Consider the following 26,661-nt stretch of genomic DNA (forward strand, 5'->3'; position numbering starts at 1 on the left):
TTTTCTGGACAATACCAATTTGGCGACGCGTTCTACGAGGATCCAAAATGACGAACCCGGTTGAATTAAACAAAGGTCCCGTATAAGTCGCCACATTAGAAAATACTCTATCACCAACTTCCTAATCTTCATCCTCATCAATTTTCAAATATGGATCAAACTCCAAATCATCAATTGTCAAAGCATCTAATTTTCTCTTCATTTCGACCATTTCATTCTCTTTATCCTTGTGCCGGGTCCCGTCAAAGGGGTATCTTCCTCCTGTAGGTTTCTCTAGAGGTCATTTTTTATCCCGAGTAGGCCTCAAGGATTTAAAACGGTCGTAAACTCATGACTACGAAATAAAAATTAATCAATTATACATACAAAGCAATACATAAAAGTAAAATAAACCAACATTTTTTATGTTAACACAAAAATATACCTGGATAAGAGCAATACATCCCGTAATTTGTTTTATGATCCACCTAGAAGATTTGCAAAGGACTTCCTACACGCTAACAAGGAGGCCGGGGCCCCACGAGTGCTTAGGAACCTCGTTTTTTTGCGGATCGATACTAAGAGTCTTCAACCACTGCAAATAACAAGCATTTACCTTATTTCCTGAGAAATCGGGAAAAAAGACGGTCCCAAGAACGTGCTACAAGTAATCTATAGCCGTATGTCTAGCTATTTCTGCGTCCATCACGATCTCTGCATTTTTGGTTTTACGGTCAGAATCCCCAAACTACTCTCCATACGAATCAGGTTAATCTTCCTTGACATATTCACTGTTTCACGACGTTCACCCGATTATTGAATTCCCCTTTTAGCTCTGGGCACGACTCCATAACCAATCTCAAACTCTTCTTCCGCTTTATCTTTTCTCCATCCAAGACAGTGGTTAGCCAAAACATAAAGCTCATCATAAGGTAGAGAATTGTTGAAACCCTCGTACACAACCTTTCCTTCCAAATCAAGACCGGTGATTTCCTTTGCATCATCCGGAGTCATAGTCATCTCGCCGAATGGGAGTAGAAAGTCATGGTTTCTGGCCAAAATCTTTCTCTAAAATTACTAACAGTCACAACATCATATGACTTATGCAGCGCCTCGATTCCAGACCATAACCCCAAAGCTTTTACTAAAGCTACCACATCTGGATGCTCTGGATTCTCACCCTTCAACGGCCAAAACTTTGGTTGTTGGTGCTTTAGTTTAGGAACCGCTTTATTTGGAAACTACAAATAGTATAAAATTGTGGTTAATACAATTAAATATCCATAATAAAATGAAAATAACATATATTAACTTTGATATATTACCTTTTTGCTGCACATAGTCTAGCAGCCCATGATGACGGGTAACCAATCAAGACGAAACGATCTCCTGGCGCACCCCAAGGTCTCCCATTCTTCTTTTTAGGTAAAAACTTCATAGCATCAATGATGTCTCTTGCATTATCCTTTGGTGGATACTTCTTCTTTCCATCCTTCTTGTCCTCCTCAACCACTGATTTACCTTTATCAAGAGCAACACCACTAGAAGTGCCAACATTAGTAACAACTACACGTTGATCAAGAGCAGCACTAGAAGTGGCAACTTCAGTAACAACAAGTCCACCTTCATTTCCTACAACAACAACATCTACACCTTGATTTCCTACAACAAAAGCATGTACACCTTGATTTCCTACAGCAAATCCACCTTGATTTCCTAAAACAACTTCACCTTTGATTTCCTAAATCAACTTCACCTTCATTTTCTACAAGAGATCCACCTTCATTTCCTCCATAAACAACTCCACCTTCATTTCCTCCAATAACAACAATAACTTCATTTCCTCCAGAAACTCCACCTTGATTTCCTCCACTAATAGCAAGTACACCTTCACTTGTATTCCTTGCGTTTGCACCCAATAGTTTTCCCTGATGAGGTTGCGGAGTGGGCTCACTAGAAGGTGTTACTTATATTGATCTTTTCTTCCTCTTTTCTTCTTTTCTGTTCAAAGACAAACCAGACAAGAACGCAAAGAAGATAAGTCACAGCGGCTGGGAAATCTTGACAAAACCCAGCTGACAACATAAAAATGGCTAGGATGTATGCATAGTTCCTTACGAAAATACAATTACGGATGGGTTACTTATCAATCGACCAAGACGTAATCAAAAAACGTTTAGGAAAAGTGAAAAGTCCCAGCCACAACAAAAATAACGGGTGGGATTTTGATCTATCGACCAAGCCATAAAAACAATGACGGCTGGGAAGTTTTCTTTTCTCATTGCTTACTCATATTACGGATATGAAAACTTAGCCGCCTTATATAAGCGACTAGGTAACTAAGATATACGGTTGAGAAAATCAATTACGGACAGAAAAACATAGACATAACCACTACCGCTGAAACATGAATTCGAACACATAGATATGAGGCATCTTCAGAATTTGTGACTCCATATTCCTACTAGATTTTCTTTTTTCTTTTTAAATGTTTAAGAGGATTGGACATGCCTCTGAGCAGGCATATACTGGAACTGTCCCTGACTATGTCCATGCGTAAGCCAATTTTATCTACCAATAATTGTCAATGGCCTATATATATATATATCTAATGTCGCTGAAGATGCCTCATATCTAGGCCTGCACATCGGCCGGTCGGACCGATTTTTGGCCAAAACCGTCCATCGAGCCGACCATAGGTCGGTTTTGAAATCGATGCCGACCCGATCATCCTTCGGTTCGGTTTTTAACCGGGACGACTCGGATCGGCCGGTGCCAGTTTTTACATCGGTATTTACCGATTCTATGCAGTACAGTGAAGAATCATTTGATTTATCGTTTCAAAGGAATAATAACAATTTATTTTCACAACAATCACACTTCATCAACAATATTAATCAGCGGTTACTATCAAAATAAACAAATTAATCAAAAAATAAACCTAGAGTTTCAGGGGTGTGGAAATTGATTTTACATGAAATAAAATTTAGATGTTAGTGTACAAGCTTTCAATTGAGATACAAAGTAAGAGGGTAAAAATAATTCCTTCAAGAGAACAGCTTCTACACCCCAATTTAAGAAACTCAATTTTTCAAGAACCCTAAAATTATAATTTACTCTTCAAATGAATCAAACCCTATCAAAACTAAATAAATCTTCAACTGTTAACCATTTGAAAGGTGGTGGTGCTGTAATGGTGGTGTAGCAGGTGGTATTGCTGGTGGTGTGGCTATGCCTTTAGGGTAGTGTTGCAGGTACCATTGGTGTAGAATCAAAAGGAGGAAGTAGAAACAACAAATAAACATAAAAGAAGAAGAATAAGAATACGTAAAGAAGAAGATTGTGGTGTTGGTAGTGGCTGCCTTTAGGGTTTCAAAAGAAGGGTTTCAAGTTTTGATACAGGGAAGATGAAGAAGAAGAAGAAGAGATTGAATGAGAGCCCGAGACTGAGTGAGATATATTAGGGTTAGGTATATGTATCTACAGCTTACGGATAGGATTAAATTAGATATTCAAATTATGCTTGATGTTGTTGGTTTCTTGGTGAGTTGTCTCTTTTTCTCGGTATTGAAGCTACTCTAACAGCTGATGGTTTGTTTCTCTCTCAGCGTCGGTATATTGAAGATTTATTGGAACACGCGAACATGCTAGGGGATAAGCTTGTTGTAAGGAAACGGTGGGTTTCCTAAATTGGGTCAACTTCCATATATAATGGTGCCAATCAACTTGGAGTTGTGAACATAAAGGAGTAAAGTATTTCTCAAGGTGTTGCATAACGGATGATCATATGATGATAGTTGTTGAGATGGTCAGAATTTTCACCGTGGTGGAGATTTGAGTCTGAGTTGGTGACGTTCAAGTTTGGTTTGCTCTCTTCTTGTGGAGGTTCTATGGAACAATTTGGATGAACTACATTTTGGCTTGATTCCTATTGAGGATATGTAGGCAACCAGTGATGGTGCAATCGATGTTCAGAAGATAGAGGGATAATAGTTGATCGTCTCATGCATGAATGCATGATCCGAGGTGGAGAATTGTAAGGAAACGGTAGGTTTTCTAAATTGGGTCAACTTACATATATAATATAGGTTTCCTAATGGACCATGGTTTCCTAGTATGAGTTCGTTTCCTAAACCAAGGAGGATAATACTTGGGAACCAAGTTTTTGACTCCTATATAAGGAGGTCTAGGCTAAGTGTTTTAGTCATGCAATCCTCAATGTAAATCTCGTAGAGATGTGAGGGATTCATCCCACCTATTGAAGTGGTTAAGTGAGAGACCTAATGGTGGAAGGAGTACATCATTATGGTATTTATGGGATACTTATCGATGTTGGAAGATATGTCGTTATGGAGTATTCATATGGAGATGTTGGTAAGACATCTTGTTGAGGAGAATATCATCTTGGTGGTGCTGGATTAGATTATTGGTGTTGAGATAAAGGCGTCCATGATAATCTATATCAGGGTGTGCAGAGAAGATCATCTTGTTGTGGTAGATAATGTGGTAAACATTATCTCGTACGGGTGAAGATGCTACTTTGGATCTTATACGGTGCTTGTGAGATTTCTTATGTTCGGTCACGTTGTGGTGAGTCGATGGACTGATTTAGTCAATCATTTGTGTAATTCTCTTTGGTGGTTCTATAATGAATAAAGAGGTCGTATCCGTTTGGTGGATGTAGACAATATTACACACATTGTGTATATTGTTGAACCACGTTAAATACTTGAGTACTTTACTTCTTGTTGCTTTGTTTATGGATTGCATCTGTGTGGTTCTATTTCTCTTCTCTTATCCTAGATCATAGTAAGGTTCATGGAGAAATCCGAGAGATCAAGTGTTTCTTGTTAGCTAATATGTTTCCGCAAGATTAGCACATAGATGGCTCTGAACCCCAATAATTGGTATCAGAGAAATAGGTTAGATACCAATTTCCCCACCAATTGGTATCAGAGCGTTAGGTTGGGTAGAAGATTTAAAGAGAATGTTCTGGATTTTCTTGTTGGCAGAAAATTTTAAAGACGAAGGATTTGGTTTCATCAAGTATGTAAGGATTTGATTTTACAGCTTCCGAAGATGCAGAGTTTGATGTTATCAAGTATGTGTAGGATTTGATTTCATCAGTTTTGGATACAAAGAAAAGTAAAGCGTACTTTTGAAGGAATGGGATTATATTAGGTGATCTACATTCGATATGGTCAAGAATTGTTGTCTTGATATTTATGGTGCTCTACATTGGAGATTTGACATTGATACTTATTGGAGCGTAAACCCTATGCATGGCTTCAAGTAAGTTTATTTATTCTCTATACTTCGTATTATTCTTGGAACTGTTTGAAAGACCTGCGTAGATTGGTTTTCAATTAATCGGTATTTTCTTGGCAAGACACAAGAAGACAAGAATACTGTAGTTGGGATACAAATATTGATTTGTATGTTTGTGGAAGTAAAGACGGAATATAAGCATGTCAAAGTCTCATTATTGTTCCAAACCAATGAAACAATAATTTGGTTATCAATTGTCATCAGTTGGATTATGTTGCTGCTTGTCTTTAACCTGAAGTTGTAGTAGGTTTCGTTTTGGAAGTATTATCCGTCGGCAGGGTTTAATATGTTTTAGAAGTGAAGAATATTGTTTTTCAGTCTTAGTATTTGAAGTGTGCGGCTACAAATAATTTGCAGAACATGGATCATTGGATGAGATGTGATATTGATTGTGGTGGAGCTATGGATTCTTATTATTGAATAAGAAACAGTTTGTCAACACAGTTTATAGGGTTTGTTTGTCTGTGTTGAAGTTTTGACATTGTTTCGGGTAGAACAATGTGGTGGAGTTTCTCTCGTACTGTTTCCGGCGGAAAAGCTTGATAGTTTGTGACCTTTTGATTCTTGTCGATGACGTTCTGTCGAAGAATTATTTTTGTTACACACCATTTGAAGTCGATCAGAGTTGTTTGAAGTGCAAGACCGTTTGGAGAAACAGGTTGGTCAATTTTATTGCGGATATGTTCCTACTTTGGTGAAGACCCATTTTTAGGAATTAAAAAGGTATCGCTTGGACACTTCAAGAGTTTAAAGAATAAAGATACAATACTACAATGTGTATGGTGGTGTGTCTAAGGAAGCTAGCACATATTACTTGGAGAAAACATGGTGCATGAATTTGATTGGGCTACAATTTCGACATGTTTTTCCATCAACCTTTTATTATGCATTTTTTATTTGATTTCCTGATGATCAGTGTGAGACTTTCTGTTGGAGAGAGAACTATTATATTAATGATAATATTTGGGGGTTTGCTCGTCTGCTACAGTTATTGAAATAAATTTCAATAGGGATAGAGCCTGTAGAGATGAAGATAAAGATTTCTATTGAGAAATTTGGTTCAACAACGATATAGTTTCCATCAAGTTATTCTCTCTATGTAGCATGAGAAGATAAAAACAACAGCGTCTTGAATTACTTGGAGCTTCAGGAAGTTAACAAAGGTTTCAGATTATGGCTGGGTGTGATTGGGTCTTTGTGCAAGGACGGATTATCAGATTTCGAACGTTGGTGTACGTTTGGAGCAAGATTGGAAAATGGATATGCACAAGAGAGAATGTGTGACATTATGTATTGCTACAAGGGTAACAATAAATTCTTCGACGATGGTCACAGTTCTATCCGAGTCCGATTGTGTTGTGGTTTGACTTTCATGAAGTCGAAACTACATGCTTGCTTAAGAAACTGATAAAAGACTATCTTGAAAATTATGTTAAAGCTCGTAAAATAGACATTGTTGTCAAAGCCCCCTGAGGTTGCTGAAGTGGTGCAGAAGAAGATTGGTGAGTCAGCTGTCGAAGTCTTTGTGAAACTGGACATGTGTTTGGTATGTATGCAATGGTTGAAGATATGATGATCTTTTTTAAAAGGAGTAAAACTCAATTGGGTAAATATGGTTGTAGAATCATGATCCAATCAGAGATAGGCTTGTAAAGCAAGATTCATAGAGATGAGCTCGAGATTGGCACGCAGTGGTAATGATCCGTGTATTGGTTGTATTTGGTGCTCAGTTAGGGTCATGCTCAATATGCTTTGGTACATACAAGATGGTTATTTTCTTGGAAGATAACATAAAGTTTGGTTTGTTACAAACTAACACAAAGTATCTCGTTAACTCACTTTGGTGGACTTGCTCGTGGAAAGGAGAAAGTATGTGATCAGTTGTTTAAATAAGCAATTGATTAGGCTGGAGTTTAGAGACGAAGATGAAGACTATGGTTATGCTAAGATAATGCTTAGGCAGACACATGAAGGCTACTATGGTAGTTTTATTTGGTGATCGAGTAGTCATGGATGTCAACCCTAACGGATGTGGTACGATACTTGGAGTTAATGGCTCAGAATAGCGGAACATTAACTCGGGAGGAGCAAGGCTAGTCAAGATGGAGATGTTTTCGTAGTATGGAACAAGTCCGAAGGTGGAAAAGGCTCAAGGACGCATAATGACTGTAACTAAGTTCGATTGGTAGCATATGGACAGCTATCGTGTATGATCTGATTGAGTTGGCATGCAATACACCTAGAATGGTGCCAATCAACATGGAGTTGTGAACATAAAGGAGTAAGGTGTTTCTCAAGGTGTTGCATAACGGATGATCATATGATGATAGTTGTTGAGATGGTCAGATTTTTCACCGTGGTGGAGATTTGTACAATCACCGGTACGTTGTATCGTTAAGTCTGAGTTGGTGACGTTCAAGTTTGGTTTGCTCTCTTCTGGTGGAGGTTCTATGGAACAATTTGGATGAACTACATTTCGGCTTGATTCATATTGAGGATATGTAGGCAACCAGTGATGGTGCAATCGATGTTCAGAAGATAGAGGGATAATAGTTGATCGTCTCATGCATGAATGCATGATCCGAGGTGGAGAATTGTAAGGAAACGATGGGTTTTCTAAATTGGGTCAACTTCCATATATAATATAGGTTTCCTAATGGACCATGGTTTCCTAGTATGAGTTCGTTTCCTAAACCAAGGAGGCTAATACTTGGGAACCAAGTTTGTGACTCCTATATAAGGAGGTCTAGGCTAAGTGTTTTAGTCATGCAATCCTCAATGTAAATCTCGTAGAGATGTGAGGGATTCATCCCACCTATTGCTGTAGTTATGTGAGAGACCTAATGGTGGAAGGAGTACATCATTATAGTGTTTATGGGATACTTATCGATGTTGGAAGATATGTCGTTATGGAGTATTAGTATGGAGATGTTGGTAAGATATCTTGTTGAGGAGAAGATCATCTTGGTGGTGCTGGATAAGATTATTGGTGCTGAGCTAAAGGCGTCCATGATAATCTATATCAGAGTGTGCAGAGAAGATCGTCTTGTTGTGGTAGATAATGTGGTAAACTATCTCGTACGGGTGAAGATGCTACTTTGGGTCTTATACGGTGCTTGTGAGATTTCTTATGTTCGGTCACGTTGTGGTGAGTCGATGGACTGATTTAGTCAATCATTTGTTTAATTCTCAATGGTGATTTTATAATGAATAAAGAGGTCGTATCCGTTTGGTGGATGTAGACAATATTACACACATTGTGTATATTGTTGAACCACGTTAAATCCGTGAATACTTTACTTCTTGTTGCTTTGTTTATGGCTTGCATCTATGTGGTTCTCTTTCTTTTCTTCTTATCCTAGATCATAGTAAGGTTCATGGAGCAACCGAGAGATCAAGTGTTTCTTGTTAGCTAATATGTTTCCGCAAGATTAGCACGTAGATGGCTCTGAACCCCAACACCTGTGAGTACTCCTTTTACTACTTCTACTGAGTTAAATCTGCAAGGTGGAGTTCCTTTGAAAAATCCTACTGAATATCGAAGTCTTGTTGGAGGTCTTAAATACTTGTTGATCACACGCCCTGAACTTGGTTTCTCAGTTAATAAAGTTTGTCAATTTATGCAACATCCTACTGATAAGCATCTTCTTCTTGTCAAGCGAATACTGCGTTATTTACAAGGTACTTGTTCTTATGGTCTTACTCTCCGTCCCTCTTCTTCTTTGCAACTAAATTTTCAAGCATATACAGATGCTGATTGGTCCGGTGATCCAACTGATATGATCGAATATTATTTCTTGGAGTGCTAGAAAACACAAAACAGTTTCAAAGTCCAGTACAGAAGCTGAGTATCGTGGACTTGCTATTGCTAGGAGCCTTTTTTTCCTAGGTGATGGTCCAGCGCTTAGAGCGCCTTTCACAACATAGAGTGCCACATTATTAATCCGTCTAAAAAACGTGCCTGTATATGATGTACAAACCATTACGTTTTCGAATTTTGTATTTCTGTTTTAGCATCTCAATTTTCCTTGCGGTTGTCTGATAAATCTCTAACGAAATAATCTATTGCAGTGGTGTTTCTATCAGTTACCACTTCTTTTATGCTACTGTGTGCTGTTCTCTGTGCATTTATCTTAGCACAACTACCAATTGTGAAGTATTATCGATCAAAGACAGCTTTGGAAGGGTCAAAAACAGTGGCAGCTGATTTGGTTGCAGCTGGTGTGGAAATGCAGCAAAACGGAAGAGTATTCTTCTTACATCTTTCTTTACTTTTCATCTAGTGACCCAACTCGTTGTTACTATTAGGCCGAGCTATAAGGTTCCGAAATTTCTGTATACTACAGGCTGATGAGGAAGGCCATAAACAACTGGAGCGCCTGACCACCAAACAGTTGCTAATTCAAAACCTTGACCATGCAATGACTATAATTTCTAACATTTGTATTGACACTGTTGATTTTCCCTGGGTTCTTATCTGTAGATACAAGGAAGCATAACCTGGGTTCCTGGTAATCTCTTTCCCAATAACTTTTGGTGTAACAAATCATTTACGGGGAACTTCTTATGTTTCTGAAGCCTATGAACTTTTGGTTGTTTTTTTATTCTTTGTTTAGGTATGCGGTTGTTTTGACTACACTGTTAAATTGTCTAGAGCTTATTGGAAGATACCTTCCAGTCACAGAACGCACATTATCAAGAAAGTGTCTCGTGGTTGCAGCCATTTGTCGTTACTCACTTGTCCCATGTTTCTATTTTACGGCTAAATATGGAAGCCAAGGATGGATGATCTTTTTGAAATCATTCTTTGGATTAAGCCACGGATATCTCACACTTTGCGTCTTTACAGGGGCATCCCAAGGTTACAAGGTTGGTAAATCATATCACATGATCAGAGACAGTTCTCCTTTTTGTTTCAATGCCGTCTGGATGCTCATTCTTCATTTACAGGGTCCGGAATTTGTTAGCACTTTTTGTGTAGGCGTTGCTCTTGGCGTAGCATTTGATTGGATGTGGCACATTGGTAAACGATCGTCATATTAATCGTCAAATCTCTAGTTCTTGTTGTTGGTTTTACTTATGATGGATGATGAAAACTAAACTGGACGGCAGTCCCACCAACAGCCTACTGTAAGTCTTCTCAAGTCTGTCAAGTTTTTGTAATACGAAAGTGAAACGAGGTTTGAGGGGTTGCATTTAGGAAGAGAACGTAATCCTCAAAGGTTAAAGAACTGAAGAAGAATTGTTGGCAGGAGACTTAAGATCTTAACTGTAACAAATGAGCAAGAGACTTTAAAATGTAGACTGATATCCGCATGGGCACGCCTTTTGGCTTACGTGACCACAGTTTAAGGACTAATGCTAAAGAAATGACGCCACATGGTGAGGATAGCAAGCAAATGACATATATTCTACCATTTTTCAACACAATGGCCTGATTTCAATGATTTCAGAAGTCAAGTAATAAAAGACACAGCTAATGAAGTGTCAGAGTACTCTGGGATAATTTACGCATCAAGAATCAAGACGAAAATCTAGTATAAGAATCCACAATTGATTCGGATTCAAGGGCGTGCATACCATTAACTTAGCTTTTAACAATGTCTCAGGAAACATTTATTTCACAGGAGACGTCATTACACAAAACAGAAGGAAAATTATATATTACTTGATTTCTCAAGGTAAGTTATGATTTTTCATCGTTAGAGTATGAAAAAAAAATGTTGATAGTCTACTATATAAGGCAGGTACTTTTTTGGCCGCTCCACCTCATTCTAATGCGTGAAGAAGCTCTTGAGAAAGCTATTAGGTGGTTTTCATATTGCTTTCTCAATCTACGCCGGGTGGCAACAGAAGCACGAGGATGTACTGCAATTTCCTCCAAACCATTTGCATTCTTCATCAAATAACGTAGAACTTTGAACTCAGCACCCCATCCTTCCGCATTTTCAATTCTTACAAGGTTGAGGTGAGACAACATGCCTGGCAATAACAAACCTACTTCCCAATCATCTCCAGTGTCTGGTAAATCCGACTATTTACCAATAAAGAGAACAAACTGAATGAGTAATTGAGTATGGATGAACACCATTGAAGTTAATTGTATTGTTCTAAAGAAATATAAGCCAGCAAATTCAATACAAACTACTTCGGGTAAACCACGTCTAGAGGGATACATTGCCTCGTGGTCCTTGTTTTGGTTTGATTTACGGATCAGCGTCTTTATATTCCTAGAAACTCTGAGTAAGTATGCTATAGCTTGCAAGCAACGTCTATTAAAGCACGTTTCCATCCTCAAAAATTGAAGGTTACATAAGCAAAGGAGTTGACAGTTAAACAAGTTGGTAGCTTTCGAGTGAACCTTGATAAACAGTAGAAAATTTTCTAAGCCAAATTAACAACATAAACTAGCTTGAACGATAAATTAAACCTGAACATGGCAAGGAAATGAAAAAACATACCTCAAGGAATCCAGATGATAGTTCTAGTTGTTTAACCTTATCCACCGCTACAAGAAGTTTCAACATACGTCTAGCATACACTTCTTTTTTCTCCAGTCGTAGGTGTTCATATTGAAAGTGAGTTGATATGTTGATATTTACATCGGAAAGCTGATCAGTGCAGTTTTGTAGATGATAGTCATGTTTCCAGTCAGATTTACAGGCGAAGTTCTTAATATTAGGTACATATAACCTGATAAGTGTAGGCTTATCATCATTAAACGAATGACCACTAACGTCCTCATAAGTGTACGCAAACTGCTCAAGGCTGAGAGACTCAACAGTGAAGTTCCTTTGATTATCAGTTTGTATATCACAATCAACTATATTCAACGTTTCAAGAACTGGACAGCTTGAAAAGAGCCTTTCAACATCACGTACTAAAAATCCATCAAGATGCATAAACTTGAGCTGTGGTAAACTCATTGATTCTGGAAGAGTAACAACTGCAGATCCGAAACTCACGTCGCAGTGCACACTAAGTTTCAACTTTTTTAATGATTTACATTTGAGTAGTTTATGAGGAATCTCAAATTCTAAATCACATTCTTGACCAAGTTCTATAGATACTTCCTGCACATTATGCTTAACGGAAGCATCGATCCATGTCAACTCATAGTGGTGCTTAACTAATGTTTATTCACCAAATGATTATGAAGAGAAATTTGAGTTTTGGGTGGAGATGGAAGATCTAACAGGGTGGGCAACAGAAGCATGGTGCATAGCTGGAGATTTTAACACTACAAGAAGAACAAATGAAAGGAGAAAACCGGGAGGAAGAACAAGAAGCAGAAGACTATGCAATGAGTATATGGAGCATCATGATTTCTTAGACTTATTACATGGAGGACTCTACACATGGACAAACATGCAGCAGCATCCACTCCTTTGCAGAATTGATAGAATACTGGTGACACCTTCCTTGGCAGGTAAATTTCCTCTCATAACTCAACATCTATTATCTAGATCCTTGTCAGATCATAATCCTCTTTTGCTGACAACATCTCATATTGTTAAAATGAACCCTCCTTATAAGTTTGAAGCATATTGGATAAACAGTAAAGATTTTCCGCCATTACTACAAATCTGGTGGAATGAGCTGAAATTCAATGGACCTCCAAGTGATGTATTGTCAAAAAAATTGAAAATCTGAAGTACATATTGAAGAAGTGGAGCAAGGATACATATGGTGGCACTCAAACTCTAAAGATGGAATTAAATGATAAAATGGATGCTCTGAATTTACTTGAAGAAAATGGCCCACTGCAACAAAATGATTTTGCTACCAGAGTGGAATACAAGAGGAAGCTGAAGCAGATTTGTACAGATAATCAGAGGAAACTTATATCAAGAGCAAAGGAAAAGCATTTTCAAGAGGGGGATGACAACACCAGATATTTTCACTCTCTTGCAAATGGAAGGAGAAGAAGAAATACAGTCCATAAGCTGGTAATAGAGGGTCAAGATAATTTTTGTTAGCAAGGTATAAGAAAGGAATTCACAAGTTATTTCACCAATTTATTTCAAGATGTACATCAATGGAGACCTCAGCTGGACTGTGACCAATTTGCAAAGATCACAGTGGAAGAACAACAATGGATGGAAAGAACAATTGAGGTGGAGGAAGTAAAGCAAACAATCTTGCATTTCAAGAATAATAAGTCACCTGGACCTGATGGATACCCCATGGAATTCTTCAAAGAAGCATGGGATATCATCAAAGAACACCTAATGGCAGCACTGCAAGAATTTTATGTAGAAGAGAAGATGACATGGAGGGTGAACTTCTCTTTTATTAGCCTAATTCCCAAAAAAGAAGCTTCAAATACACCAATGGATTTTAGACCAATTAGTTTGGTCAGTAGCTTATATAAGATAGTCTCAAAAATACTTGCTGAAAGGTTTAAGACGGTGCTTTCGAAGCTGATCACAGATGGTCAAGGGGCCTTTCTAAAAGATAAGCAAATACTAGATGGCATATTGATGGCTGGAGAAATGATAGATTCAAGATTAAAGAGCAAGAAACCTGGACTTTTGTGAAAACTAGATATCCAGAATGCATTCGACAATATAAGCTGGCACTCAGTACATCATGCATTGCAGGCATCTGGATTTGGGGAAAAATGGAGGAATTGGATCAAATGGTGTATCACTACCCCTCAGCACTCCTTATTAATCAATGGAGCTTTTACAGAGAGATTCACTCCTCAAAAGGGCCTAAGACAAGGGGATCCGTTGTCCCCCTTTCTATTTATACTAGTCGCTGAGCACTTCACCAAACTCATGAAGAAAGCAGTGGATATTAATATGTTAAAAGGGTTCAACATCAACAACCAAGTCATGATTTTACACCTGCAGATTGCCGATGACACCCTTGTATTCATAGATGCAAGAGAAGAAGAAGTGGAAAGTCTATTATTGATTTTACAATTATATGAGGCTATTACAGGACTACCTATTAACTTACAGAAGAGTTCAATGGTGATATTGGGAATGCCAGTGGGGGAAACTTGCAGGTCTATAAGCATCTGGGACATTATAATTGAGAAATTTCAGAAGAAGTTAGCTCCACGGTTAAGGAAATTCTTGACCAAAGCAGGCAGGTTGGTATTAATAAAAAGCACTCTATCAGCATTGCCAATTTATTTCATGTCCATTATCCCCATGCTGGCTTGCGTAGAAAAGAAGCTTACTCAAATAATGAGAAATTTTGGTTCAGGTTGGTTCATGTTCGAATGATGAAATAAAATCATTCTTGAAGATAGTGGTGGTTATGGTTGTTGTGATGTTGGTGGATATTTTGTGTGCCGGTGGTGTTGGTGATGCTGGTGAGGTTAGAACGATGAATTTTGATGATGGAGATTGTGTTGGTTCTGGTTGGAATGATGAATTAAAGTTGGTCATGAAGATAATGGTGATTCTGGTTGTTTCTGGTGTTGGAAATGCTGTACGCTGGTGGTGGTGGTGGTGGTGAGGTTGGACGACAAGTTGCTGAATATTACTCCATCAACTATTGACGGTAATGACTGAATCTGTTTTCAATGTACATTTGATTTAAACTTTGATTGCACTAGTATTGGTGTCAATGATCTTGTGATTTTGATTGTGTTTCAATTGTTTACTGGTAATTGTTTAGGTGAATTGTGTTTATCTGGTGTTGTACTGGTGGTAGTGGAAGTAGTTATAGTGGTTGTGGTGGTGGTGAGGCTCGAATGATTAAGAATGATAAAAATGGTAGTCAACAACCAATATTTGTGTATCAACAATAGAAATTGATCTTAGTGTAATGAGTCAACAACAAATATTTGTCTATCAACAATAGAAATTGACCTTAGTTTAGGGAGTCAACAACCAATGTTTGTGTATCAAAAATAGAAAAATAAAATCAACAACCAATATTTGTGTATCAACAATAGAAATTGATCTTAGTGTAAGGAGTCAACAACAAATATTTGTGTATCAACAATAGAAATTGACCTTAGTTTAGGGAGTCAACAACCAATTTTTGTGTATCAACAATAGAAAAATGGAATCAACAACCAATATTTGTGTATCAACAATAGAAATTGATCTTAATGTAAGGAGTCAACAACAAATATTTGTGTATCAACAATAGAAATTGACCTTAGTTTAGGGAGTCAACAACCAATGTTTGTGTATCAACAATAGAAAAATGGAATCAACAACCAAATTGACAAATATTTTTGAACTTTTGATTTTTTGGATCAACTTCAGTTGTTGACACCTAATATTGATGGCGGCGGTGGCGACGGCGACCGTGGCGGCGGAAACAACAACAATGGTGGTGGTGTGTGGCGGTGGTGGAATATTATTTGTGGTTGTATTTAGTAAGTGGTGGTGGCGGCGGTGGTGTTGGTGGTGGTGAAATGGTGCTGCTAGTGGATGTGAAATAATAGAAAAATCTATTTTTTAATGGATAAGATTTTTAAATGGAAAATAATATTGTAAGTGAGGTATTAAGGTAATCTATTTTTTAATGGATAAGGTATTTAAATGATAGGGGTATTTATATTATTGTATAAGGGTATATTTATTGGGTGTTAAAACTAAGGGTATTTAATAAATTTACCCAATAATTATTTGGTTTTGTTTTTATTTTCTCAAACCTACCGGTGATGGTCTGGACTAGGGTCGGAGCCAGCCCATTGCAAGGGGTTGCACTTGCACCCCTGCCGAGCTGCCTCCAAAGCCCATCTTAGGCCTCTTAAAAGAAAATTCTACAAACAAGCCATTTTTTACATTTTTGTACCTCCTAAAATTTTTGGTTGCACCCATAACAAATTTTTGCACTCCCTCCCCATGATTCTTGGCTGCGCCCCTGGACCGGACACTACTTGAAATCTAGCACCGGTCATGTATGTTGTAAATGGCCCGCCTAGGCGTCGCTGAATTGCAGAAATGCGTATTTACTGGCCCCTTGGACGCCTTTTCTGCTAGGCGCTGGGCCAGCATTTAGTGCGCGGCGGCAAAAGGGCTTGCCTTTTACAACATAGCCCGTTATTTAGATGGATTTGACTTCGATGACACCTAGTCCACATATTTCATACATTGTTCGCTCCTACTCAAAAGCGTTGCGAATTTAGCTCCTAACTTAGCATGGTAGGGCTTTAACCTTTTTGCTTTTTTTTTTTTTTTTTTTTTTTTTTTTTTTTTTCTAAGATGGTAATGCTTGCATCATTTACGATTCTACTAAGAGTTCACAAGCTCAAGGAAACCACTTTAAGCAAACTTTTTGCAGAAAATGGACGAGCACCTAAATGGTTAATGCCAAGTACTCTGCAATTTCGCTTTCATAAATGTGGGTTGTTCACACCAACTTTACCGTTGATACTTCAAAGATAATGCAGGAAAAACTTTCTGCAGAAAATGGACGGGCACCTAAGTGGTTAATGCTAAGTACTTCCAGGGTCGGAACTCTTTCTAAATTCTGACCGGTTTTAAGATATGATGCTCCCGGTTGTTAAGCTTGTTTTGAGAACCCTATGGTCGAGGTCATATACTTCCCATTGATTTGAATATACGACCCCAACCTTTCTATCCACGTACTGAACTTATCATCTGCGCTATACGTTAAGGAAATGGGGAACTAAAGTCTTAGTTGTTCCACAAGAAAACTACAAATTTAGTCCATAAGAAACAGTAGGCTTTTCACCTTTTAATCCTTCATATATATATATATATATAGAGTGCTTGATTATTCATTGATTTGATTCTTCAACAAAAAAGACTCAGCAATGGAAAAAATAAGAAAGTTAATACCAGTTACATCCGGTGATAAAGAAAAACAAGTCGATAGAATCAGTATGTTAGCAGATGCACTAATTCATCATGTCATGTCTTTCGTGCACACAATGTATGCAGTACAAACTAGTATTTTATCAAAAAGATGGATTCATATTTGGAAATCTCTACCGGTTCTCAACTTCGGTAGTTACGTGAATGCACTTAATCAGTCAGATAGGCTTACTGATTTTATAGATAGAGTATTCATTCTCCGTGATGACAGTAGCATCCAATGGTTTAGGTTAAGATGGCTTTTTGTCCCTATTAACAATGGTGTAAGAAGAAGTTTTTCTAAATGGATTGATGGTTCGGTGGCGCTCAATGTTCAAGAAGTAACTATGCAACTCCATCAACATAATAATTTGACATATGAGATTCCTCCTAGACTACTGAACTACAAATCGTTGAAGAAGTTGGTACTGAGCATGAGCCTGTATACAGATATTATTCTTACTATATCGATGAGCCTACCACAGCTTAAGTTTATGTGTCTGCGTGGATTTTTAGTGTCGAATGTAGAATCAGCTAAAAGACTCTTTTCGAGCTGTCCCCTTCTTGAAACGTTGACGATAGTTAATTGTGATATACAAACTGATAATCAAAGGAATTTCAATGTCGAGTTTCTCAGACTTAAGGAGTTTTCATACTCCCATCTCCATAGTAATCATAGGTGGAATCATCTTAGGCCGAAAATTCTAAAGTTATCTGCTCCTAATCTCTCCAGCTTCACATGTGAATCTTACTTGACGCAAGACTATGATCTTCAAAACTGTTCGGATCAGCTATCGTATGCAAATGTTAACATATTGTATAACAATGAATTTGAAAAGAAACAACTGCTTAAAGAAGAAAAAGAAGAGTATGCTAAACGGATAGTGAAACTTTTCAGGGCAGTTGATAAGGTGAATCGACTCGATTTATCATCTGGATTCCTTGAGGTATGTTTTGATTACCATTCTATTAACTTGTTTAAGTAGCTTTGGTTATTTCCTTATCCATGTATGGTTTAGCTTCACCGTTATGTAACAGAACTTTCTACTATCTCTCAAGGTTCTCTGGAGAGCTACTAACTTGTTAAACTGTCCTCTCCCTTGGTTGTGCGATCTTCAATTTTTGGGGATGGAAACATGGTTTACAAGGGGTAGCTTGCGCGCGGTGGCATACTTACTCACAATCTCTCCAAATGTAAAGAATCTGATTCTTAAATCAAACAAGCAGGTATATAACATGTAACTAAGCATTCTGTATTGAATTTGGTCACTTAGTTATATCTAAAGAACTGTCAAATACTTACCTGGCAGCATTAAATTTATTACATCAAGCAGCATCCCTCATCTTGAACTACCATTTTATTTTTTTCACTCAAATATATCATTTGTTCTATTATATTTGGATATAGTCGAATTTAGCACACATTGGAGATGATTGGGAAGTAGGATTATCAGCGCCAGGCATGCTGTCTGACCTCAAAGTTGTCCGAATTGGAAATGCGGAAAGATGTGATGCTGAACTCAAAATTCTGAGTTTTTTGTTCAAAAATGCAAAGGTTCTGAAGGAAATTTCTGTATACCCTTGTTCTACTATTAAATCCATTGGTAGCTTGAGAAAACGATATGAGGAAAAGCTAAGAATACTGCCAAGATCTTCTTCAGGCGCCAGTATGAGGTGGGGAGAAACAGGAAATAGCTGTTGTATATAGTAAACAAACAACAGGTACTTTTATATTGAAGCAATGAAAACCCGTATGAAACGAAATACCCTTAAGAAGGTCAAACAGGGGACACCCTTACCATTTGCTATTCTTAATCATCATTTTCCTTTTTGCGAAATCCCGTCTTCTAGGAAATGTTTTTATGGTAAATGCTATATTGAGGCTATGCCCTTCGGTTTTGTTTTGTACACGTTCAAATACCAGTATGTCTGAACATAGTAAAGTTGGAGTCTTAATATAAAATCATTGTCGTGAATGAAACCAATAGATTTGGATGAGGATTGACCCTTAGCTATATAGAGTGCTACACATTGATGGATTCACACCAATTATTTTGTAATCTAGAAATCCTTTAACCTTTTCATGAATGAACCAATAGCCTTTACTCTTAGTTTTGCTTTCCTACGTTTAGAGATAAAGCAAAGATATATGTCTGCCTCAGGTTTAAAAGAGGTCTAATAAGAGTTATTTGATTTTTCTCTGCTTTATGGAATGCCATTTTCTGTAAAAAGAAGGAATGTTTTTATCTTTTTTTTTTCTTCTAAATGCTAAATTAAGCGCAATCCCCTTTTAGCTGTAATTAACGCTGGATTGCCACATCCGGATTTGTGTTCAGTTCTTTTGAACTCAACAGACACCTAATAGCAGCATTTTCCTGTTCCATGACTATCTTCCGCAACGAAAAGGATACCTCATAAATTAAGCTCTCATTAGCGTTCTGTCGTAAGCAAAGACTAGCATATGACCATGAGGGAAGTGTATATCTAAGGACTACATTAGACATCCAATACAAACTTACGTATAATAACACGCAACATCAATTTTCTAATTGTGATTTAAGCTGTGTTATAATGAGGTTGCAGCAAAAATCTTGATATGTACTTCTTCATTAAATCGATCAAGCTGAATGTATTATCTGGATGAAATTGATTAATTCTGGGTCTAAGGAGGGCCATCTCTTGAAATTAGCCGTGTTTCTATAATCTGCCCTTGCCATTAAAAAAGGCAGTCATCCGCTAATGCTTGCCTATTCTGCTGAGCATCTCCAATAGAGGGTGGAATATTACAAAGGATGTGATATCTTCTTTTGAGTTGTTGTTTGATTGGAGGTCGCCCATTCAGATTTAAAGGTTATGTTTGGGGTCGGAATAGGCTTGTAGCAGTCAACTGCTCCGTCTCACAGTCAAGCGACCCAACATCAATTGATAAATTATATGACCCAAATATTAATTTACTCTTATTAATTATTCAGTAAATATTTTGATTCACAAAAGAACAAAAATACATTAAGAATCAGAAATGCATAACGAAGCAACAAACGGAAATTAATATATAAGGAGTGCTAGGGCCAAAACCATTTACTATTAGATCTTTTCACCACATTAACCACTCTTCTATCTAGAATTATTTGTGGTAAGAAAACATCTTTTTAGGTGGATACTTATCTGAGGCAATAGCGTCTCCATAGTAGCCACCATCTCGACGAATACTCCACCAACAATCATCTTCACAATTTGCACTCCAGTCTCTACTTGATTTGAAAGCTGTAAACTTTTCTTGGTAACCTGGGCTTTCCCCTGAATCATACCAACCTGATTCACATACAAATTTAGTTGTCCCCTTCCAGTTAACTTTAAATCTCCATTTGAAATTTTCTTTGTGGTTTAATGTATGTACACCAAAATCATCTTCACTGGACCAGCAATGTAATGCTAATACTATGTTTGGACCTATGTCATTTTCCACAATGACAGTCTTTTTATGGTCAGCCCAGGACTCAACATCAACAGACCGTGCACAACATAGTGATAAAGTAAGAAGAGTGAAGAAGATGGCAGCAACAGATCCTGAAACTAAATATGATGACATTGTGATTGATTGGAACTTGATGCAGCCTTGAACAAACAATTGGTACTCTCTTGGTGTTTTATAATATCAAGAAGTTAAGACGAGATTCGTTCAGATTTTATAGTTAAATGCCAGAAGATTATGACAACATATATATCTAGAATCTCAGAATATCATTTATGTCAAAGAATATTTCTTACTATGTTTTCTTTTTGACATGGATATTTCTTACTATGTTGGTTTATTAGGATCATGATAAAATTACGTATATAAGGGAATACAATATTTGTTAGTTTATCTTTTTTTTCTTGAATATATTCTTAACATATGTAGTATGCTAAAAAGAAAAATCCTTTTTTACCTGATTCCTATTTTGTGCAACTCCTTTATTAAATTCCATAAAAATCTTAAATGGGGATAATATCAATACTTGTATGCTTAAACATACTTGTATCCTTAAATATAGAAAAGAGCACCCCCTTTCTCTCCTCTCTACCCTTTACAAACCGAGCAAGGATCTCTTCATTTGGCCTTCTTTCAGTTTTTATGATATTTTTTATGACACAAATTTAGGATTTAAGTCCTTTGGTTATTGTCCTGAATCTGGAAGGTGAGGTCAGAAGCTGTACCTATGATGGATTAATTTACTTGCACACTGCCAAGTCTATTGTAATAAGTTTTGTGAGTTGTTCAGCTGATTTTGTAGGGAGGTTCAACTATACAACGCTGCCTGTGTCCTTGGTACTCGCTTAATAGTGGTGTTGGTAGCTACAAACCCAGTTGATATGCTTTATACGGCTAAAGAGACGATGAGATTGAAAGCGCAAGATAAAATATCTTATTTCTGTAATTTCTCTATCCGAACTGTGTTTTGGACTTATACGATAGTTTCATTTGCACTCAACAGTAACCCGAGGAAAACCAGCAATATTATAGCAGCATTTTGTGTTCTACAACCAGGTTAGACAACGATTGATTACTTGTTAGATAAGCTTACAATTTAACTGAAGGGTATGTATAGGCAAAGGCTAATGGTGAGTGGTAGATGATGAGAATGAAATGAATTGAACCATCAGACATTTCAACCACTAGGAAAAATCTGAATAATGAACTCTGCATATTTGATTACACAAAAACTGAATTACATTTAACATCAGCAACTTTTATCTCTGAAGTTACGACCCTTGGTCTCATTTCATTATAGTGTACACCAACTGCAAATAAGTAGGTCTTAATATGATATCCAAATTGAAATCGCAAATCAGACAACGAAATTTATTGAATTCGTAAATTTAAAGAATTTGAAATTAATATAGGACTGAGGGTGCCATCTCTCTGCAACTCCTTCCCTAGTTTAACAATTTTCTCACATGTAACACACCATCTAATTTCCCTTTCTAGCACACCCCTCAAGCAGTAATAATGAAAGCAATAGCCTCCTTATCATAAACCTGTTGAGGTCTCAAAAACTATTGCAGAGGTTCCATAAATTGCTCAGGGTACCACATCAATCTATTGTTGGAAATAATAACTTTCATGCTACAAACATAATAATAAAAAGAAGAGAGTTAGAAAGGCTTATCGGTTTGGTTGATCGAAGCGAGGTAATCTTCTTTCTTTAAAGACAATTCATCCCCGCATACGGTGCTCACAGTTCTACGGATGCCGCCTTGCAAGATACAACGATCATGACATATAGTAAGTAGCACTACAATACTTTTAATCTAGCGAATGCTGACAATTACTGTGCTCTTAATGACTCTGACTCTTGACTTCAAAAATTGTTTTTGTACTTCTCAAAACTTGTAAAAACTCTAGTCAAAACAAAACTAAGAGATGGGGTTATTTAGAGTCAATAATGACTCTACAAGGAATCTTTTCACCCATACTGACTCACCATGGCCAATACTGACTCTCTATAACACTTATTCATGACTAGGTGTCTTATAGTGAAAAGGCATAACCCAAACACATCTCTTGGAATATAAAACTTGAAAACTAATTTTCACTTACATAATAATTTTAACTTAAAATTCCAACAATCCCCCACATGAGTGAAAATACTGACTCAACAATACTTACAACTTTTAAGAGCACAAGCAGAAAATATAATACATCGGTAAAAGGTGGCTTTTGGCTTTGAACCAAACCTAGTTAAAACTTACCGGATTTACTAGCCAATCAGTGGACGCGATGCCGTTGAACTGTCAGCCGTTGGTGTGAATCGATATATTAAATCTCACATATTATATCTCCTTATAATCGTCAAATTCTCGGTTGTGTTCATTTCATCCCTGAACGTTCTTGGAATTCTATGAGTGCTCTAGATTAACCTAGCCTTTTAAAGTTATCATAGAAGCGTCCCCATTTCTCACATCTACTATTTGAAAGTATCTTGTCATACTTTTCTTAGTTAGACTAAGCTATAGGAATCATTAAGAGAAAATCTTTTTCAGTGTTATCTGGCGAGTTTGTCACAACTTAGTTTGCTCTTACGTGACAGGAAACACTGATTCTTATCATAGGAATGGGAAAGAGAAAATCTTTTTCAGTGTTATCTCAACCTCTTACGTGACAGGAAACACTGATTCTTATCATAGGAATGGGAAAGAGAAAATCTTTTTCAGTGTTATCTGGCGAGTTTGTCACAACTTAGTTTGCTCTTTTGGACCTAGACCATGGGATCTCCAATCGCTTAGGTCGGGTTACCGCTGCAACTTACTCTTTAGTAAGGCTATAAGCCCATTCCTCTCGACATGCAATTATAAGCTCTCTCTTGAATTCGTATCATTTGCCGGCTCGATGCAATTCCAAAACTTTTTTTTGGATACGCGCATTTGAGAGCAATTGCTTTATGGGATGACGTTGACCTTATATTTTAAGGAACGTACCATAGCACCATTTTAGACACCCCCACATTTTGATGAATTTATCATTATAACAAACTTGTTATATGATAACCACCCTCACACTTCCGTGGTGCACAGGTTTAAGAAATTCATCTTTGTTTTTCTATTTGCTTAGCAACTGGGCGCTAAAATAAAACTCCAAATCACCTTTTATGGTTCTTTTTCCAACTTTGAAAAACAAACCAAATTTAGAATTTAAAAGTGTATTCCCAAATCAACGCATTACGCGAGACTATCACTATTAGCCCAGGCCAAAGCTAACGATTCTTATTGATTAAGATCATACGAAACCTCACAATACTCATTAGACATTGCATTTAACTTGGGTGCACTGCACTTTCTCTTGTGTGGCGCCTTAGATTACATTTCTAATCTAACTTTAATGGATCTAAACAGTCACCAGTCATCTGTCTGTATTTGAATTCAAAAATTCAAAAAGCTCTAATTTCTGCCAATAATTAAATTGTACAGACTACGTCTTCTCCCCCACATTTCATGACTATCTCCGGTTGTCATGAAACCAAAGGGAATTAAAATGCATTTCGCAATCACAATCAAGAACGGTTATCAGTTACTTTGAAACCATGCACAAGGATTCGATGAAACCTTTTACTGATAAAGAATTCTAGTTGTGTTACTTGTGCATTAAAAACACCAAGTACCGAACTTTGGTTTTCCTACACGTGAGGGGCGTGTTAAGATTATTAGTCCCACATTGTTGGACAATCTAAGATCCTGCGGCTTATAATCCCTTAGAGCCTCTCCACTCATTGCCAATTGGTTTTGAGTTGGATGCTCGTATTCTAACAAAGGCGAACACTTCTAAGCGTAAGAAGGCGTTGAAACGCGAGGCCGATGAAAAGGTTGAATTGCGTGATAAAGGAAAGAAGGCTAACGAAGAAGAAGAAATGGAGCAATTGAAGGAAGAACTCTACCAAGAGAGAAGGGTGCCGCGACTACCGGCGAGATAGCAAATACCTCTTCATATCTTACTTTGAAGACGGCTTAAGATGTGTTTCTAGGGTATCTATATAAGAGAGAACTAGAAAAATAATCCAACGACTGAGAAACGTTTGGGATATCCATTAGGGTATTTATATTTGTACTGTCACTGTTCAAGTTCAAGGCACTGGCCCGGGATTAATGTGGTCATCATGGACATGGTCATAGTGGTGCTGTTTATTCATTTCAGATTAAGCTTTCAGATAAAATAGTGTTGTTCCTATGATTTAAGTTGTTCAAAAATCTATAAATTGTTTGTAAGAGATGACTTTTGGACTGCAGTTCCGTTTCACCATCCACATGTAACATCATCCGGTTGAATTCTATTTCTCAGTCAAAATTTTGCACAAAATGATAAATTGATAATGAACACTTCAATACAGTATACAAGGGGATAAAGAACACCCACAGCTTCAAAATGATTTAATGTTTGACTCTTGTTGGGAATGCAAATACCTCTTCATATCTTCTCAAATGAAACATCGAAGAAAGTCTAATAATAGAAATTCAAACCAATGAAGACCGAATAAACTTCACTAGCAATCAAAGACGTAAGTCTAGAAAGTACTATAAAAATATTATAATACGAAAAAAACATGGTTTTTCCTCTTGTAATTTAAGTTGTCTGCAAAATCTACAAATCAAAGAGGTACAAGCAATTGCATTTAGACAGAAGTTCCGCTACACCACCGTCGTTGTCGCCACCACCACCTGCCCCGCCACCACTACCATCACCTCCACTGCCACCTCCACCACCACCACCTTAAACATCACCTCTACCGTCATCACCACCACCACAACCACCACCCCTGAACCATGAATCCTAAAACCTTGAACCCTCAAACCCTGATCCCTAACCCTGAATCCTAGAACCTTAACCCTAATCCTGAACCCTAAAACCCTTAATCTTGAAGGGCTATTAGTGTCTTTGTTTCACATGTGTGCCAAATTGACTACTTAACTGGTTTGGATGGAAATGAATTTTCCATATCGTAGATTCCTTTGCCATCTAAAATAAAAAAAGAATTTCGAGATTTATTTAAGAATACAAGCCCAATGATTATAGGATATAGCTGAATTTTGTGAGGAAATATCATTGTGCTAGTGGATCACCAACCATATTAGAGTTTCATTTGAAGTTTCATGGTAATGATTAAGAGAGTAGTTGTAGCAGTTAGAATAGTAGTGTTGATCACCAGTTAGAGAGAAACATTTTCTCTAAAAATCATCCATTATTCATTAATAAAAAAAATTCAGGCAGGAATATCGGGAGATTTAAAAGTTGACAACATGGAGTAAGAAAGCATTTTGGATGCTATTTTGTTTGTTTAGTGGATTGAATTTATGAAATTCTTGCCCCAAGCAGCGATCCGATAGATTTTAATGTTAACATCATACGCTTAGATTGCAGATGAATGGAAGAGTAAAACACAAATTTACCGAATTTAGAAATACTGAGAAATTTCTCTAGCCCCCATTAGAGGATTTCTATTTATATATATATCTGCTCAAATATACGTGCATCTATCTATTTGGCGATCAAATAATTGAAGATTTCAATATAAACAATCATCCTAAGTGGAAGATCTTTTTATTACTATCAAAATGTAAAGGAAAATAGAAGTGAAATCTCGTATAATTCATAACATATCTACTATATTAAAATTCAGATACAAAATCATGCTCGTCCAAACACTAAATAAAACTAGATTGAATTCTTCCTTTGGTTATGAATCAAGCTGCACCAGCTGCTCAGAATGAAAACATCATGAGAGGAGAAGTACCAGAACTCGTCAAAAAATCAAGGGGAACCAACAGATCAACATTTTGAGAGGAGATATCATTATGCGTTTTGTCTTCCATGAGGCTGTTACTGAACCACCGCCACCACCACTAGCTACTATCATGATTTTGTTCCCGTCCATGATAATGGGATGAATGTTTTTTGTTTTTAGAGTTATGAGATAAGCAAGGAGGCACAGTTGGATGAAGGCCTAAACAACACTACTTCTAGTTATATAAGGGTTGGACATCTACCAGTTTTATCTAGGGTTTGTTTGTCACCGTTTATTTCTTGTAC

General features: G+C 37.2%; 2 protein-coding genes across 2 annotated transcripts; one reads left to right on the top strand and one right to left on the bottom strand.

Moving 5' to 3' along the window:
• Window positions 1–17,062: 17,062 nt before the first annotated feature.
• On the top strand, window positions 17,063–18,810 carry LOC113337205 (F-box protein At4g09920-like). Its single transcript, XM_026582906.1, has 4 exons — window positions 17,063–17,898; window positions 18,001–18,049; window positions 18,162–18,329; window positions 18,511–18,810. The coding sequence occupies exons 1-4, from the start codon at window positions 17,063–17,065 to the stop codon at window positions 18,808–18,810; spliced, it is 1,353 nt and encodes a 450-aa protein (XP_026438691.1).
• A 1,416-nt stretch (window positions 18,811–20,226) lies between these two features.
• LOC113337206 (S-protein homolog 29-like) lies at window positions 20,227–20,691 on the bottom strand. The gene has a single exon (XM_026582907.1). It carries the CDS (start codon window positions 20,689–20,691, stop codon window positions 20,227–20,229), a length of 465 nt encoding a protein of 154 aa, XP_026438692.1.
• Between the last annotated feature and the right edge of the window lie 5,970 nt (window positions 20,692–26,661).

This window comes from Papaver somniferum, unplaced genomic scaffold (assembly GCF_003573695.1).
Source record: "Papaver somniferum cultivar HN1 unplaced genomic scaffold, ASM357369v1 unplaced-scaffold_158, whole genome shotgun sequence".
NCBI classification, from domain to species: Eukaryota; Viridiplantae; Streptophyta; class Magnoliopsida; order Ranunculales; family Papaveraceae; genus Papaver; species Papaver somniferum.

Coding starts and splice junctions, on each gene's coding strand:
- LOC113337205 (XM_026582906.1), top strand. CDS start 17,063: ATGGAAAAAATAAGAAAGTTAATACCAGTTACATCCGGTGATAAAGAA. Junction 18,050..18,161: donor TATCATCTGGATTCCTTGAG/GTATGTTTTGAT, acceptor CTATCTCTCAAG/GTTCTCTGGAGAGCTACTAA. Junction 18,330..18,510: donor TTCTTAAATCAAACAAGCAG/GTATATAACATG, acceptor ATTTGGATATAG/TCGAATTTAGCACACATTGG.
- LOC113337206 (XM_026582907.1), bottom strand. CDS start 20,691: ATGTCATCATATTTAGTTTCAGGATCTGTTGCTGCCATCTTCTTCACT.